Below are 18,406 nucleotides of genomic sequence, written 5' to 3' on the forward strand. Positions count from 1 at the left end.
TTCGTTCATCGTCTTCTCTTTCCTTTATACCTCACATCCAGTCTCTCTCAACAAATCTTATTGGCTTTATCTTCAGAATATATCCAGAATCTGACCACTTCCCCCCAACTTCATGGCTAATCACTTCGGTCCAAGCTATCACAATCTCCTTCCTGGATTATTTTAAATGACTCCTAGCTCATCAGTGCCTCTGTCTTTGACATGTCTTTTCTCAGCATGACAACTAATAACCATTTTAGAATTGTACGTATGAAGTCTTAGGCCTCTTAAAACACATGGTTTATCGCACTCAGAAAAACTGAAGTCCTTATGCTGATGCTAAGGCCTGACGCAACCTGCTGTCCATGTTGCTTCTCTGCGCTCATTTTCTGTTCCTCCTTCTCTCCTTTCTTTGTGCGTGCTGGCCTCCTGAGTGTTCGCGGGCACAGCAGTTTATACACGCTTGCCTTAGGGACTTCGGATTTGTTGCCTCTGCCCACAATGGTTTCTCCTTAAATACTGACATGACTACACTTTCTTCCTATTTTTCGCCACCCAAAAGTCACCTTTTCAGTGAAGCTTCCTCTGTTCACTAATTTGTTGCTTTCATTGTATAAACACACGTGAATTCTCTGGTCGCTTCATTTTCTCCATTGCATGTATCACTTTCTGTGTATATTTTTCTGATTTCTGTTGTTTGTTGTCCGTCTCTTTGAAATACTCAGAGATGGGAGAAAGCCTCCAAATGGCTGAAAAAATGCCTGACTTTTTTTATTGGGAGTTTTGGTATTTTTCTTTGTTTAGCAGTTCAGTTACTCCTCCTTATTTCTCTACGTGGATATGTGAATTGTATTCATTTAAATTTTTGTAATGAAATTTACCTGGCACAGACCCTTAATTTCATCTTCTTTGTCTTCTGTGAGACTTTTGGATGTATTTACCTGGTCCAGGATATTTTGAAACATGATTATGTGTTAATTTCTTAATTAAATTTAACTGTCATTTTGCATTATATTTTCCCATTTCAATCATAATTCCATTCATTAGCAGACACCAATACACAGAACAAATAATACAAGTTCCAAAAGGCATCTGGGTAGTGAGGATGTTGCTTAAGATCATTTTCATCCCTTTATATTAATTTTTGAGAAACTGTGTGTGTGTGTGTGTATGCTCAGTTGTTTCCACCTCTGTGACCCCATGGACTGTAGCCTGCCAGGCTCCTCTGCCTGTGAAATTTCCCAGGCAAGAACACTGGAGTGGGTTGCCCTTTCCTTCTCCAGTGCATGAAAGTGAAAAGTAAAAGTGAAGTCGCTCAGTCGTGTCCGACTGGCAGTGCCCCCATGGACTTCGGCCCACCAGGCTCCTCCGTCCATGGGATTTTCCAGGCAAGAGTACTGGAGTGGGGTGCCATTGCCTTCTCCTATTACTAACTACTTTGTTAGACTGAAAATCTAGAGATAAGCAGTCCCTACATCCAGAAGCTCACATTTTAGAAGGGGTTTAAAATAGGTAAATCAGGGGAAAGGTTGGGGGAGGGATAGGTCGGGAGTTTGGGATTGGTATGTACAAACTGCTGTATTTAAAATAAAATGCTTTTCCATTAAATAAATAAAACATATGTCTAATTCTAAAAATAGAGAAAGGAATAGGCAAACTATTATTATTAATAAAGAATGTGCTATGTACTGTAATAGAACTGCTAAGTATTGGGTTGACCAAAAGTTTCGTTTGGGTTTTTCTAACAAACGAACCTTTTGGCCAACCCAGTACCTTGGGGTCACTGAAATGTTTTACTTGAGTGAAGAGATGGGTGATGAAATGAGGTGACCTTAAAGCTGTTTGTTGAAAAATAAGCAGGGATTTTCCAGGAGGACTGAAAATAGAAGAACAGGAAGGATTAGGAGTGAAAATGTGAGAGTGAAGGAAGGACTCACAGACATCTGCCATGTGTACACGGTGTATCGGCTGCTCTTCATGATCTTTTCTCATTATCATTTTGAGCTTCCTGTGATGTATATTTTCATATTCCCATTTTATAGATGAGGAAATGGGCCTAGAGACATCAGCTTAGGGTCCCAGATTTGGTCAAGATTGAGTTGAAATTAGAGCCCATACCTGATTAACTCTGAAGCCCGTGGAGTCTCCATTCAAGGCTGAAGGGATGAAAGACTGAGGAAGTTCATGCTTGCTTCACAGATGGAGACTGAAAAAAGTAAAGTACAGTAGTGGCAAAGAGGGATGGGGAGTGCTGTGAGTAAAGGGTGAGGGAGAGGGCGAAAGCCCAGCCAACAGCGGAAACCGTAGTTTTATAGTGGTGCTCTTTAGCGTAGATGTAAGACTTTTCTCCAGCCAGATTTAGCAGTCTAGGCAAAGGATTCTTTATGGTAACTCTCCAACCATTTTGAAATCAATCAGCAATTTCACTGGGAATATACTGTTTGTTAATTTATGCAGTGCTGTTATACATACGCTTGGACATTTTAAAATCTAAAATATTCATGTGTTGTTTGTAGTCATAGGGGATGCAGCGAAAACTATGCTGTTTGGCATTTTGAGAAATATCTGAAGTTGTCATGAATTTTTAAAACTTTTAATTCAATACCATTAGCCAGTAACACATACATTTGTTATGTGCATACATATCATCTTTGTTTTCCCTGGTGACCACGATAGGATTGCTAAAAACCAAATTTCCAAATTTGGCATGAATAGAATTTTTCTGTTTTCCTTATATAGACCACTTTCCCAAAACACTGGCCTAGACCAGTTGTAAAATAATTAGTGGGTAGAATTTTTACCTGACTGTAACTGATCTAAATTTTAGATATACATACCTTTTTTATAAAAAAGATCAAGTTGTTATAAATACGTGCTAGCATAATTTTACGTAGGAAAAAAAAATGGATCTAAGAATTCATTTAGATCTTTTACTTGAAAAATGTTAGCTACTTTTCCAGCCCTCTGAATCTTCAAAGAAAATGTTACAAAACTAAAACTTGCTGAAGGCAGTCTTGTGGATATTTAAAACCAATGAAAACACCTTGTGTGGCATCTACATTTACCATCTACTGTCAAGATTGCTGGGAGAAATATCAATAACCCCAGATATGCAGATGACACCACCCTTACGGCAGAAAGTGAAGAGGAACTAAAAAGCCTCTTGATGAAAGTGAAAGAGGAAAGTGAAAAAATTGGCTTAAAGCTCAACATTCAGAAAACTAAGATCATGGCATCTGGTCCATCACTTCATGGAAATAGATGGGGAAACAGTGTCAGACTTTATTTTTTGGGGCTCCAAAATCACTGCAGATGGTGACTGCAGCCATGAAATTAAAAGATGCTTACTCCTTGGAAGGAAAGTTATGACCAACCTAGATAGCATATTCAAAAGAGAGACATTACTTTGCCAACAAAGGTCGATCTAGTCAAGGCTATGGTTTTTCCTGTGGTCATGTATGGATGTGAGAGTTGGACTGTGAAGAAGGCTGAGTACCGAAGAATTGATGCTTTTGAACTGTAGTGTTGAGAAGACTCTTGAGAGTCCCTTGGACTGCAAGGAGATCCAACCAGTCCATTCTAAAGGAGATCAGTCCTGGGTGTTCTTTGGAAGGACTGATGCTAAAGTTGAAACTCCAATACTGTGGCCACCTCATGCGAAGAGCTGACTCACTGGAAAAGACTCTGATACTGGGAGGGATTGGGGGCAGGAGGAGAAGGGGACGACAGAGGATGAGATGGCTGGATGGCATCACTGACTTGATGGACGTGAGTCTGAGTGAACTCCGGGAGTTGGTGATGGACAGGGAGGCCTGGCGTGCTGTGTGATTCATGGGGTCGCAAAGAGTCGGACACGACTGAGCGACTGAACTGAACTGACTGACTGACTGATCTCCTACATATGTACGATACCTATGGCAGTTTTAGCTCAGGCCAGAGTACACGTGTATACATATCTGTCCTTTTAAATCACACTGCCTTATTTCTTTTCTTTTTAGCACATATTCTAATTTTCCAAAGTCAAAGAAATAGGAACATTTCTCTAGTTTCTATAAAAACACAGGCGTAGCATGATGTCAGTCTGGTTGCATGAAAGCAGTTTTGGACATTTAACCTGGCTATTGCCTGGTTGGTGGAAAATTACAGTACTAGTGTTACTAACCCCATGCCTCATTCTCCATTTTGCTTTTAAATGGTCTTTTCAACGTTTTGTTCTGTTACTGACAATTTAATTTTGAAGCATCATTGTTTAAAAAACATTCAAAATAGAAATTGAAGCACATCATTGTGCTTGACACTAGATCAAATATGGTGTTGTGTCTATAAAAGAAATAAAATAGATCCTGTTAGCCTGACGGTACAATACGAACATTTAAATAAATGTGAAATAGCATAGTGATAAAGCAAATGTGAAATTTTTTCAACAGTGGTAAAGTAGAGAAGATGTTGATGGAATTCTCTATTATTTACACAATTATGCTAAATGAACCATCGGCTATTTCCTTTTTTAAACCTCAGTTAGCTTAGATGTAATTTTATACTTTAAAAAATTTAAGGACAGATACAGGTATGGTTGAGAGTTCTCTGAACTACTTGGTTAGATGTCAGATAGACTCTCTTGTGCCTCCTACTTCCTGTATTTGTAGTTAGATGGTTACTTTTTTCTGTTTGGGTCATTCACATATATGAAGGGTTGGGGGAGCTTGTTGTTATTGTTGTTTAGTCGCTAAGTTGTGTCTGACTCTTTGTGACCCCGTGGACTGTAGCCTGCCAGGCTCCTCTGTCCATGGGATTTCCCAGGCAAGAATAATGGAGTGGCTTGCCCTTGCCATCTCCAAAGGATTTTCCAGACCCAGGGGTCAAACCCCTGTCTCCTGCTTGGCAGGCAGATTCTTTACTACTGAGCCACCTGGGAAGAGCTATCTAAATTCATGTCTGGAAAAAAATTCCATTGACTTTTTAGTGAATGAAAAACTGTTAGATAGGAAATAAATATTCTTTTCTAGGAAACAAATGATATTCTTATTTTGGACCATTTGAGGTTCAGTTCAGTTCAGTTGCTCAGCCGTGTCCGACTCTTTGCGACCCCACGAACTGCAGCACGCCAGGCCTCCCTGTCCATCACCAACTCCTGGAGTTCACTCAAACTCAAATCCATCGAGTTGGTGATGCCATCCAACCATCTCATCCTCTGTCGTCCCCTTCTCCTGCCCTCAATCTTTCCCACCATCAGGGACTTTTCAAATGAGTCAGTTCTTCACATCAGGTGGCCAAACTACTGGAGTTTCAGCTTCAACATCAGTCCTTCCAGTGAACACTCAGGACTCATTTCCTTTAGGATGGACTGGGTGGATCTCCTAGCAGTCCAAGGGACTCTCAAGAGTCTTCTCCAACACCATGGTTCAAAAGCATCAATTCTTCGGCGCTCAGCGTTATTCACAGTCCAATTCTCATATCCATACATGACCACTGGAAAAACCATAGCCTTGACTAGACGGACCTCTGTTGACAAAGCGATGTCTCTGCTTTTGAATATGCTATCTAGGTTGGTCATAACTTTCCTTCCAAGGAGTAAGCGTCTTTTAATTTCATGGCTGCAGTCACCATCTGCAGTGATTTTGGAGCCCCCAAAAATAAAGTCTGACACTGTTTCCACTGTTTCCCATCTATTTCCTATGATGTGATAGGACCAGATGCCATGATCTTCATTTTCTGAATGTTGAGTTTTAAGCCAACATTTTCACTCTCCTCTTTCACTTTCATCAAGAGGCTTTTTAGTTCCTCTTAACTTTCTGCCATAAGGGTGGTGTCATCTGCATATCTGAGGTTATTGATATTTCTCCCGGCAATCCTGATTCCAGCTTGTGCTTCTTCCAGCTCAGCGTTTCTCATGATGTACTCTGCATATAAGTTAAATAAGCAGGGTGACAATATACAGCCTTGACGTACTCCTTTTCCTATTTGGAACCAGTCTGTTGTTCCATGTCCAGTTCTAACTGTTGCTTCCTGACCTGCATACAGATTTCTCAAGAGGCAGGTCAGGTCTTCTGGTATTCTCATCTCTTTCAGAATTTTCCACAGTTTCCTGTGATCCACACAGTCAAAGGCTTTGGCATAGTCAGTAAAGCAGAAATAGATTTTTTTCTGGAACTCTCTTGCTTTTTCGATGATCCAGAGGATGTTGGCAATTTGATCTCTGGTTCCTCTGCCTTTTCTAAATCCAGCTTAAACATCTGGAAGTTCATGGTTCACGTATTGCTGAAGCCTGGCTTGGAGAATTTTGAGCATTACTTTACTAGCATGTGAGATGAGTGCAATTGTGCAGTAGTTTGACCATTCTTTGGCATTGCCTTTCTTTGGGATTGGAATGAAAACTGACCTTTTCCAGTCCTGTGGCCACTCCTGAGTTTTCCAAATTTGCTGGAGTATTGAGTGCAGCACTTTCACAGCATCATCTTTCAGGATTTGAAATAGCTCACCTGGAATTCCATCACCTCCACTAGCTTTGTTCGTAGTGATGCTTCCTGAGGCCAACTTGACTTCACATTCTAGGATGTCTGGCTCTAGGTGAGTGATCACACTATCGTGATTATCTGGGTTGTGAAGATCTTTTTTTACAGGTCTTCTGTGTATTCTTGCCATCTCTTCTTAATATCTTTTGCTTCTGTTAGGTCCATACCATTTCTGTCCTTTATCGAGCCCATCTTGGCATGAAATGTTCCCTTGGTATCTCTAATTTTCTTGAAGAGATCTCTAGTCTTTCCCATTCTGTTGTTTTCCTCTATTTCTTTGCATTGATTGCTGAGGAAGGCTTTCTTATCTCTCCTTGCTATTCTTTGGAACTCTGCATACAGATGATTATATCTTTCCTTTTCTCCTTTGCTTTTCACTTCTCTTCTTTTCACAGCTATTTGTAAGGCATCCTCAGACAGCCATTTTGCCTTTTTGCATTTCTTTTCCATGGGGATGGTCTTGATTCCTGTCTCCTGTACAATGTCAGGAACCTCTGTCCATAGTTCATCAGGCACTCTGTCTGTCAGATCTAGTCCCTTAAATCTATTTCTCACTTCCACTGTATAATCGTAAGGGATTTGATTTAGGTCATACCTGAATGGTCTAGTGGTTTTCCCTACTTGCTTCAATTTCAGTCTGAATTTGGCAATAAGGAGTTCATGATCTGAGCCACAGTCAGCTCTTGGTCATGTCTTTGCTGACTGTATAGAGCTTCTCCATCTTTGACTACAAAGAATATAGTCAGTCTGATTTTGGTGTTGACCATCTGGTGATGTCCATGTGTAGAGTCTTCTTTTGTGTCGTTGGAAGAGGGTGTTTGCTATGACCAGTGCGTTCTTTTGGCAAAACTCTTAGCCTTTGCCCTGCTTCATTCCGTACTCCAAGGGCAAATATGCCTGTTACTCCAGGCGTTCCTTGACTTGCTACTTTTGCATTCCGGTCCCATATAATGAAAAGGATATCTTTTTTGGGTGTTAGTTCTAAAAGGTCTTGCAGGTCTTCATAGAACCGTTCAACTTTAGCATCTTTAGCGTTACCAGTTGGGGCATAGGCTTGGATTACCGTGATATTGAATGGTTTGCCTTGGAAACAAACAGAGATCATTCTGTCATTTTTGAGATTGCATCCAAGTATTGCATTTCGGACTCTCTAGTTGACCATGATGGCTACTCCATTTCTTCTAAGGGATTCCTGCCCACAGTAGTAGATATAATGATCATCTGAGTTAAATTCACCCATTCCAGTCCATTTTAGTTCGCTGATTCCTAGAATGTCGACGTTCACTCTCGCCATCTCCTGTTGGACCACTTCCAATTTGCCTTGATTCATGGACCTAACATTCCAGGTTCCTATGCAATATTGCTCTTCACAGCATCAGACCTTGCTTCTATCAGCAGTCACATCCACAACTGGGTATTGTTTTGCTTTGACTCCATCCCTTCATTCTTTCTGGAGTTATTTCTCCACTGATCTCCAGTTCCAAATAGGGAAAGGAGTTTGTCAAGGCTATATATTGTCACCTGCTTATTTAACTTATATGTAGAATACACCTTGAGAAACACTGGGCTTGAAGAAGCACAAACTGGAATCAAGATTGCCAGGAGAAATATCAATAACCTCAGATATGCAGATGACACCACCCTTATGGCAGAAAGTGAAGAAGAACTAAAGAGCCTCTTGATGAAAGTGAAAGAGGAGAGTGAAAAAGTTGGCTTAAAGCTCAACATTCAGAAAACTAAGATCATGGCATCCAGTCCCATCGCTTCATGGGAAATAGATGGGGAAACAGTGGAAACAGTGTCAGATTTTATTTTGGGGGGCTCCAAAACAATGCAGATGGTGACTGCAGCCATGAAATTAAAATACGCTTACTCCTTGGAAGACAAGTTATGACCAACCTAGACAGCATATTAAAAAGCAGAGACATTACTTTGCCAACAAAGTCCGTCTAGTCAAAGGTATAGTTTTTCTAGTAGTCATGTATGGATGTGAGAGTTGGAGTGTAAAGAATGCTGAACGCCGAAGAATTGATGCTTTTGAACTATGGTGTTGGAGAAGACTCTTTAGAGTCTCTTGGACTGCAAGGAAATCTAACCAGTCTATCCTAAAGGAAATTAGTCCTGAGTTTTCATTGGAAGGACTGATGTTGAAACTGAAACTCTTAATACTTTGGCCACCTGATGTGAAGAACTGACTCATTTGCAAAGACTCTGACGTTGGGAAAGATTGAAGGTGCAAGGAGAAAGAGATGACGGAGGATGAGATGGTTGGATGGCGTCACCGACACAATGGACATTAGTCTGAATAAACCCCAGGAGTTGGTGATGGCCAGGGAAGCCTGACGTGCTGCAGACCATTGGGTTGCAAAGAGTTGGACATGACTGAGCAACTGAACTGAACTGAAGGTTAAAGATAAAGACCTTTGGGAGGTTAGCATTAGCAGTGGAGGCTCACCATGTTCAGCATCCTGTAGAGGACCCATTTGATACAAGCCTTTGCCTTATACGCTGCATCTCTTATGCATAATATAGTGACTCATGTATACTAATGCATGTGTCAGTGAGTAGTAATGGGTGGGTTTGGGGGACATAGTTTAATGAAGGGACTATGTGCAGAGTTGTGGGTAAACAAGAAAGGATGATGAATGACCCAGGGACTAGTGACAGTTGGAAACAGTACCTACTGAGGCAGAGAGGCAAGGGGTTGGGAACTGTGCTCCAGAACCCAGTGAGAGTTACAGGTGTGGGGGAGGAGCCGCTGAACAGGAGCTGTGGCTGAAGAGGAGGCACAGCAGGGAATAAATGGTACTGCTTTTCTGTGTCCTTCCACTGGTACTTTTCTGCTGATTCTTCCTTTTGAGAAAAGCAGTTTCACGTGCACAGGCTTTCAGCCCTGCTCGGCCTCATGAGGAGAGGTCTTGGACTCAGAGCACTTTTTTAGCAAAAGGTGAGGAGCTCACACAGCCTGTGTTTTGTGGGGTGATCGTTTCCTGTTTCAGTCTTGCCCCCAGCTTTCAGTATCTCAGATTCCAGGGATGGTGTGGGCTAAAGAGGGGAAGGGAGCACCGGGCCAGTTTCCTCTTGTCAGCCGTCATCCCCCAGCCCCGTGAAACTGGTGCACACAGCTGGGCTGGAGCTGATCTTTCTCTGCCCCTTCTCTGGGTAAGAAATGTTATTCTATCCAGTGCTTGAGCATCGTGGTTGGCTTCGAAACTTTGGTACCAAGATATACTGGGCAGAGATGTTTAGAGTCCTTTTCTGTGATTGGTAGCTAGTGCTTGGTGTTTTGTGAAACTTCCTCTCATTGGCAAACCCAACCAGTAGCAGGAGTGCAAATGAGGACTGGATAATGTAGTCTTTTGAGCTAAATGGAGACAGAGATATAGAGCAAGTCAGGGAAGAGCGGGAAATGAACCTGGGGGGACAAATGGACAGTAATCATTGGCGTATCCAATACTTATTTATTGAAAATTAAATTGAATTTTTAGCTGTTAAGTACAGTTGAGCCTTACATATTGTTAGATTAAAGTGGAAAATGACCAAATGCCTAATGGTTGAATGTTTTTGATATAAATATCTTGACATAAAAATCTCTTTAGTAAGGCAACTATTTTGTCTCATATATATTTGAATAGTCAGAATAGTAAAAATGATATAATAATTAATCTATAAAAAAGAGCCTACCTCAAAAACCACTTCTGTGAGTCTTCTTTTACTCAGACAAATTTAAAAGTGTATGTGCCAAGCCACTGTGCTAAGTCCTTTTAGTACATTATTACTATTATTCTAGAAGTGTATCCTAGAAGAATATCCTGGAAGAATCACCCCAGAAGTGTAGATACTGCTGCTCGGTGCTTGATTCATTGGTGAACAGAACAAATTCCACAAAGGTCAGAGATCTTTGTATTCTGGTATTAATATTTCTACACCATTTTGGTTTGGTGATTGTTATCATTAGTATTCATGTTTATCAGCCGTTTAGATTTTTGTTTTCTATGAAGTCCCCGACCTACTCTTTTGTCCATTTCTATTGGATTGTCTGTCTTATTAATGGGGAAGAACTCTCTGTATTTTTGGATATGTGCTTATTTTATGTGTTGCAAATGAGTTCTCCCATTCTGTGGCTGGTTCAAGCTGAAATACTGAGAATATGTCAAATCTTGATAGGCACAGATAGATATTTCTAGTGAGATAAAAGAGTAAGTAGAGTTTATAAGGAAGGACAATAAATTCACACATGAAGCAGTTGAGTACTTTGGTTGAACTGAGGATTTTTAAAGTGAACCAATGGAAAATAAGACTGGGAAACTCAAAATATGTAGTCCCTGGGAAGCTCTGGAAAATGGCAAAAATACACCTCAACAGAACTTCCTTTTCTTCCTTCTTTAAATGTTTCTTTTGTGTTTGCGTACAGCTGGTTAACAGTGTGGTGGCCCATTGTGTGCTGTTTCAGGTGAACAGCAAAGGGATTCAGCCAACCCAGAACATCTTCTTTAAGCCAATACACATCTCCCTTCAGTTTCAGGAGTAATTAAGTCTAGGCAGCCTGAAGGGAGGGCTTCCCTTGTGGCTCAGCTGGTAAAGAATCTGCCTGCAATGCAGGAGACCTGGGTTCGATCCTGGGTTGGGAAGATCCCCTGGAGAAGGGAAGGGCTACCCACTCCAGTATTCTGGCCTGGAGAATTCCATGGACTGTATAGTCCATGGGGTCGCAAAGACTCAGACACGACTGAGCGACTTTCACTTTCACTTAACCTAAAGGGAACCTTGAAGACTGTTTGGCCCCTCTGGCTAGCTAGCTCTAGGCTTGACCTCTACCAGAGAAAGAATCTTCCTTCCCTGAGATTGTCCCAGTGCTCTGCCCAGTGAGAAGGTGCATCTTAAAACTGGAACTGAAGAAACCTAGATGAACTTTCTTCATCTTGTCTATAAAGAGCTCTAGATTTCTCAGAGAGCGTTGCGTGCATGAGTGCTCAGTTGCTTTGGTCGTGTCCGACTCTTTGCGAGCCTATGGATTGTAGTCCACCAGGCCCCTCTGTCCATGGGATTCTTCAGGCAAGAATACTGGAGTGGGTTTGCTGTGCCCTTCTCCAAAGAGAGCCCTACTGGGTGTTAAAGTTAGAGCACCTTCATATGGTTGGCCTTTGTGTCCTGATGTTTATCCTTTTAGAGTCTCTTGTTGAATATTTAGGGGTTTAATTTCCTAAGACTTGCATTCCCTTACAGAACTTGAAAACTAATAGCTGTAGGGCTTTTTGGTTTTACTGTCCTTCCAGTCTCAACCTCCATTTTTTGACTTCTGCACTGATGTGAAATGAATCCATTCCTGTCCACTGGTGAGATTGTTGTAGCTATTCTTAGTCTTTGCTGGATGTGACGGATTTGCCTCTCTCACCACTAATCAGACAAAATCATTTCTATAGTGTCTCTCTTCAATTATGACCCCATCAAAATTTTGATTTGGCTGCAGATACCTGAAAACTGAAAATATGAGTAGTATCTTAGGAAGCCAGAATTTTATTTTTGTCTCTTATAAATAGAGGCTATCCAGGGGCACTGGCAGCTCCATGATCGTCCAGACCAGTGTCCTTCCACCTCATTTTTCCTCCTTCCTTGTCCGACACGGCGGCTTCTGGTATAATGTCTATATCGCAGCCAGTAGGAAGGAGGAATGGAGCAGGGGAGGGACATTCCCCCGCCCCCTGAAAGACTTCGCAGATGCTGCACGCACTGCTCTGCTTATATCCTATAAGCCAACATTTACTAAACAGTGCTGTACCTAAGCCTAAGGGATGCTTGGAAATATGTGTGTGGCTAAAAATAGGAATTTTTGATCCTGTAGAAGAAAGGGAGAATGGATCTTGGGGGCATCCATTGATCTTTGCTACCTAAAACCTTTTTCTGTTGTGACTTAAATATTTTCCCCAGGTGGTTAAGGAGAAAAGCAGAGAATAATATGGAGTGTATACCTAATTCAGAATTTATCTGGATGAGCTCATATTTTTAGACTCTGGATTTTTCGCTCTTATTTTAAAAGTTTTACCTTGGTCTAGGAAGGTAGAAATAAGCTAGTTATTAAGCTTTTCATCACTTTTACTAATTTTCCACAATTTGGCTTCTTGGCTACACTTGGATATCATATTTTATCAAATTTTTAAATAGAGCGGAGTCCATTTGTGCCTCACATATGTAAAGGAGGAGGAAATATTTGCCTTTTATATTTATGGAAGATAAATACACTAGACCCACTGTTAAGAATAGTCTATAGAAAACATTTTAGCAACAAGTAACATAAAAGCTCTTGGTCAGAATGAAGTCAAATACATGGAAATTGAATGAAGTCTAAAATTAGTTCACTGAAAATCAGCCAATATAATGTGTAGGAGATAGAATCTCATAGACACTGCAGATATTTAAACCTTCTACAGAGCAGAGCTTGAAGAAAATGTGATATTTAACATAATTGTTCTCATTATTTTAAATGATTTACTTTAAAAACTCATATGTAGCACTGTAAATGATAATCATTTTTTTCCTCTGTAGGCAAGAAGTTTGATAGCTGTGGGGCTGGGTATTGCAGCTCTTGGCTTTGCAGGTAAGATAAATAAAGGATACATATCAATAAATGTTGTAGGAGAAATATTTCCAAATAGCTTTTAGTGAATTTTGAGAAGACTCTCAGTTTTCTGAGGTTTTTGGTTTTAAGACATACATTCCCGTTCTTGACAGCGTTCATAGTCTGTGAACATTTGTCAGTATAGATAAACTTTGTGGTGAAGGAAATTAATGCTACCAAAGTTTGGGAAACTAGCCCCTGTAATAATTGATCTTCCTGACATTTTTTTAGTGTGAGCTATAGTATACTGTTAAAAAATAAACTTTAATGTGAAGCAGTATAAGTGATATGGGGCTCTTCTGTACGCCCATATTTATTTTTTTCTTGCAGATAAGTTTATACATTTTCTGTCAGTTCTTTCTGATGAGCTAGTTAGCCTTGGTAGTGTGTTTATTACTCAACTTAATGTATTGGTGTAATTTCTTTGGAAACCCAGGAGGATTTCTTTAACTGCCAAAAATCTTTTTAGAAAGAATAGTTATAAAGATTTAAAGTAAAATTGCTATTGCTTCCAGTCATTAATTTATAATTTTAAATTACATAGCTATTCTCTAATTAAATGTTCATCTGAGAGCATTTCTTTGTTGATAAAGATTTACATTTTTCAGTTAGCTTTTGTGTCTCCTAAGGGCCATGGGTTTGATCGTATTAATTGGATCTTCTTTGTAGGTGGAGCTATTAATACATTCTATTGTGGTTATATACAGTGACATCCAATAGGAAAAGAGACTTAAAAGATTTTATTCTGTTTTACATAATATTTAATTGCACACAGCTCTATTTAAAACACCTTACCAGTGAGAACTTTAAAAACAGGACGATCAGTGGTTCAGTTTTTCTTGGTTCTTATACCATCAAAGTCTTATGTCTCGTTATGTAACTATAGTTAACTACTTATGGAGGTTTCATGTGAAGAGTATCATGTCTGAAAAGGAATTTTGACAGACTTGCCCATAAACATAAAATAATTTTAGTATTAATTGCTATGGCAGAACAGGCATCAGTTCAGTTCAGTTGCTCAGTTGGGTCTGACTCTTTGTGACCCCATAGACTGCAGCACGCCAGCCCTCCCTGTCCATCACCAGCTCCCGGAGCTTGCTCAAACTCATGTCCATCAAGTCGGTGATGCCATCCAACCATCTCATCCTCTGTCATCCCCTTTTCCTTGCACCTTCAATCTTTCTCAGCATCAGGGTCTTTTCCAATGAGTCAGTTCTTCGCAACAGGTGGCCAAAGTATTGGAGTTTCAGCTTCAGCATCAGTCCTTCCAATGAACACCCAGCACTGATCTCCTTTAGGATGGACTGGTTGGATCTCCTTGCAGTCCAAGGGACTTTCAAGAGTCTTCTCCAACACCACAGTTCAAAAGCATCATTTCTTTGGCACTCAGCTTTCTTTATAGTCCAATTCTCATATCTATACATGACTACTAGAAAAACCATAGTTTTAACTAGACGGACCTTTGTTGGCAAAGTAATGTCTTTGCTTTTTAATATGTCTAGGTTGGTCATAGATTTTCTTCCAAGGAGCAAGCATCTTTTAATTTCATGGCTGCAGTCACCATCTGCAGTGATTTTGGAGCCCAAAAGAATAAAGCCTCTCACTGTTTCCATTATTTCCCCATCTATTTGCCATGAAGTCATAGGACTGGATGCCATGATCTTAGTTTTCTGAAAGCATGTCTTTCTCATTTCAAATAAAAATCTTATATTTGAATGTAAAATAAGAATAGGCATAGTTCAAATTCAAATGTAAGATTTTTATTTGAAATTAGAGAAAGATATGCTTTTGCCAAGGTCTTCTTTCTAAAATGAGAAGCATTGGTATATGTACTGCATACATATTACACTGTTGCCAAATTCATTTTACTAAGTAGAATATTAAATAGCAGGCATTTCTTTTTCATAGTCAACTACAACGAAAGTGTAGAATTTAGAAGAAAAGTATTCCTAGACTGTTAGAACTTTGTCTTCTCTTTTATGGTTAAAGTAAATGTCCAAATGTCAGTTCTTGAAGCCTTTGATTGCTTTTTTACATCAAGATTGCATGACTGTGGTTTTCAAGTAATTTTGAGACACTTTAAAAGCCATGGACATGAGTTTGAGCAAGCTCTGGGAGTTGGTGATGGACAGGGAAGCCTGGTGTGCTGCAGTCCATGGGGTTGCAAAGAGTTGGACACGATTGAGCGACTGAACTGAATTGAAAAGCCATATTTTATACTATTGAAGAATCAAATGAAAGTTGATCTCTATGTGATAAGAGATTTAGACGAGTTAGGGTTTCAGCTTTTTTAATTTTACTTTAACGTTCTCCTTGGTTTCAAGAGCTTTTTGTCTCCTACTTAGGTTGACTACTTCACATCTTCCTAGGTCTAACTAGCATCCTTTATTTTTCACTATAGCATGTTGTCTGAACAGGAATAACAGTATATTTAGACAGATAACTTGTTATAAGAAATCTATGTAGTTGAATTTTCCCAGTAGAAATCTTAATTTGCAAATAACGTGGTTAGAAACTTAAGAGGATCGTAGCTTTTAGAAAAGAGACACTAGTATTAGTAGACACACAGTCTGGTTAGGACACACAGTCTGATTGGCCTGATGATATTTTATTCCTGTTCTGTGCCCTCAAAACTGGTTAGGACCTGTTTTGCTATTGATTCTTAGTTGTCTAGTCTCAGAGGGGTTTTGAAATTAGGGTGACTAAGAAAGAAAAGCACTAAAATAAAAGAAGCTTTTGGTTATCCTCTGTGAGGAATTGATAGTAAACACATTCTTTATAAATATTTCCTACGTAATTGCTTTATTACTTTAGCGGTAACTTCATTAAAAGCAGTCCTGTGTTGTATAGATCATAAACATGACTTGTTTTCTATATATTTCAAAGTGATTATCATTGTGAGAAGCAATAGAATTGTTTTTTTTTAATTGGAGTAATTAAAATGAAATCTGTCCTCCATTTAACAAATTAGAAGTTTGAAAAAATGACTTGTCTTTCTGGTAGGTTTTGAAATAGTTATTTAACATATATAAAGTAGACTATAAATAACTGCTATGGTGAGCACCTTGTGGGTATTGGCTTTCATTACAGAAAATGTATTTGCCTTTATTCCTGTTACTATTATATTTAGGTCGCTACGCATTTCAGATCTGGAAACCTCTAGGACAAGTAATCACAGAAACTGCGAAGAAGATTTCAACTCCTGTAAGTTAAAAAAAATAGTTTAGTTAGAAATCTAAACTTACTTTGAAGTTTCCTGGGCATATTATATCTATGCTTATTCCTGACTTTGCTAATTACTATATTCCTTTTAGTAGTATTACATCAACTCTGAGATAATTTACTTTCCTTGTTTAATTAGTGTTCATTTATTCATTCAGTGATTGTCCTGTGCCAGGGCCTGGGCATAGCCGGTGAACAAAACAGACATGGTCCCTGTCCAGATGGAGTATACCCCCAAATTTATTTCATCTTGAAATTTGAAACTAGCTTCCTTGTACCACCACACCTGGCTGTCTCAAACTTGAAATTATATGATTCCAACTTTGAAACCCTATAGAGCTTATACATCCATCTACCAGCATCACGGCTACTCTGCTGAGTGGAATCTAAGTGAAGAATGAATGGTAGTAGGTATCTAAGAAGCTATATAGCCTAGTGAGCTGGGGTTTGTGACGCCTGGAGACCATGCCCAGAAAGCTCACGGAAGCAATGCAGCATTAACACTGACTTCTGGGAAACAGAAGATCTGGGATACATCAGCTTGGCTTACAGCAATTTGAGAATGAGTGACTTGTTTCAGCAAAGGCATTATAGGCCCCTGAGGCTTAGTTATGAACAATAACCATACTTTAAAAGGATGACAAGTGGACAGATAATTAAACTCAGGGACGAAAGAACTATAAGTGATTTTGCCGATTGAAAATGCATGTCTGTGATTAGAAGGAGCATGTGTTTATCTTCTGCTTTCCTGTTTATATTTCATCTTAAGTATTAATCGGTATTTACTAATAGCATTCATTCAACAAATGTTCATTAAGCACCTACTGCGTGAAAGTGGAAGTTGCTCAATCATGTCCGACTCTTTGCAACCCCATGGACTGTACAGTCCATGGAATTCTCCAGGCCAGAACACTGGAGTGGGTAGCCTTTCCCTTCTCCAGGGAACCTTCCCAATCCAGGATCAAACCCAGGTCTCCCGCACTGCAGGCAGAGTCTTTACCAGCTGAGCCACAGGGAAGCACCTGCTCCATACTAGACGCAATTGTGGGGAGTGCGAGGTGGTCATGAACCAGATAAAGACACTGCCCTCTAGTTTACTTTTTAGTGGAGACAATTAACAGATAAGTAAGATATATAATGGGAGAAGGCAATGGCACCCCACTCCAGTACTGTTGCCTGGAAAATCCCATGGACGGAGGAGCCTGGTAGGCTGCAGTCCATGGGGTCGCTAAGAGTCGGACACGACTGAGCAACTTCACTTTCACTTTTCACTTTCATGCATTGAAGAAGGAAATGGCAACCCACTCCAGTGTTCTTGCCTGGAGAATCCCAGGGACGGGGGAGCCTGGTAGGCTGCAGTCCGTGGGGTCGCACAGAGTCGGACACGACTGAAGCGACTTAGCAGCAGCAGCAAGATATATAATAATATAATATGTAGAGGTATTGAAGTTAGAAGTTTAGTTTTCTTTAAAAAACTAAATCAGGGTGCATGCATCCTAGTCACTTCAATTGTCCGACTCTTTGCAACCCCATGGACTGTAGCCCACCAGGCTCCTTTTTGTCCGTGGAATTTTCCAGGCAAAAATACTGGAGCGAGTTGCCATTTCCTCCTCCAGGGGATCTTCCTGACTCAGGAATCAAACCTGCGTCTCCTGTGTCTCCTGCATTGCAGGTGGAATCTTTACCACTGGGCCACCCAAATCAGAGTAAGAGGTTGATTTTTTAACAGCAGAGAAGAGTCTGTGTTAGATAGGTTAGGGAAGGTCTCTCTGACAAGGGAACAGACCATGTGAACATCTGAAGAGCTTCCTAGGTGGTGGGAATGCTGCAGAGATCCTGAGGTGGGAATGAGTTTAGCAGTAGGAGTAACTCCAGTATGTGGAAGGAATAGTGGTCATTTGGGCCCACATCACTTAGGGCCAAATCGACTGTGACAAGGACTGCAGATTTTAAGTCTGATGGAAAGCCTTTGGAAGGTTATGAGCAGGAGGGCAACAGACTAGAATAAGCCAGAGGAGAAGCTGTGAAATGTGTTGAAAGGGCATTGAGACAGTCCAGGGACTAGGTGATGGTCAGT

The 18,406-nt window shown here is 40.2% G+C and overlaps 1 protein-coding gene across 1 annotated transcript in view; it reads left to right on the top strand.

The window, feature by feature from the left end:
• DNAJC15 (DnaJ heat shock protein family (Hsp40) member C15) overlaps positions 1-18,406 on the top strand; it is an 84,041-nt gene that overhangs the window by 20,005 nt on the left and 45,630 nt on the right. The window contains exons 2-3 of the mRNA XM_070380251.1: positions 13,035-13,086; positions 16,238-16,311. Of these exons, the coding sequence (XP_070236352.1) occupies positions 13,035-13,086; positions 16,238-16,311 (126 nt within the window). The remainder of the gene's footprint in view (positions 1-13,034; positions 13,087-16,237; positions 16,312-18,406) is intronic.

Source organism: Bos mutus, chromosome 12, assembly GCF_027580195.1.
Source record: "Bos mutus isolate GX-2022 chromosome 12, NWIPB_WYAK_1.1, whole genome shotgun sequence".
NCBI lineage: Eukaryota > Metazoa > Chordata > Mammalia > Artiodactyla > Bovidae > Bos > Bos mutus.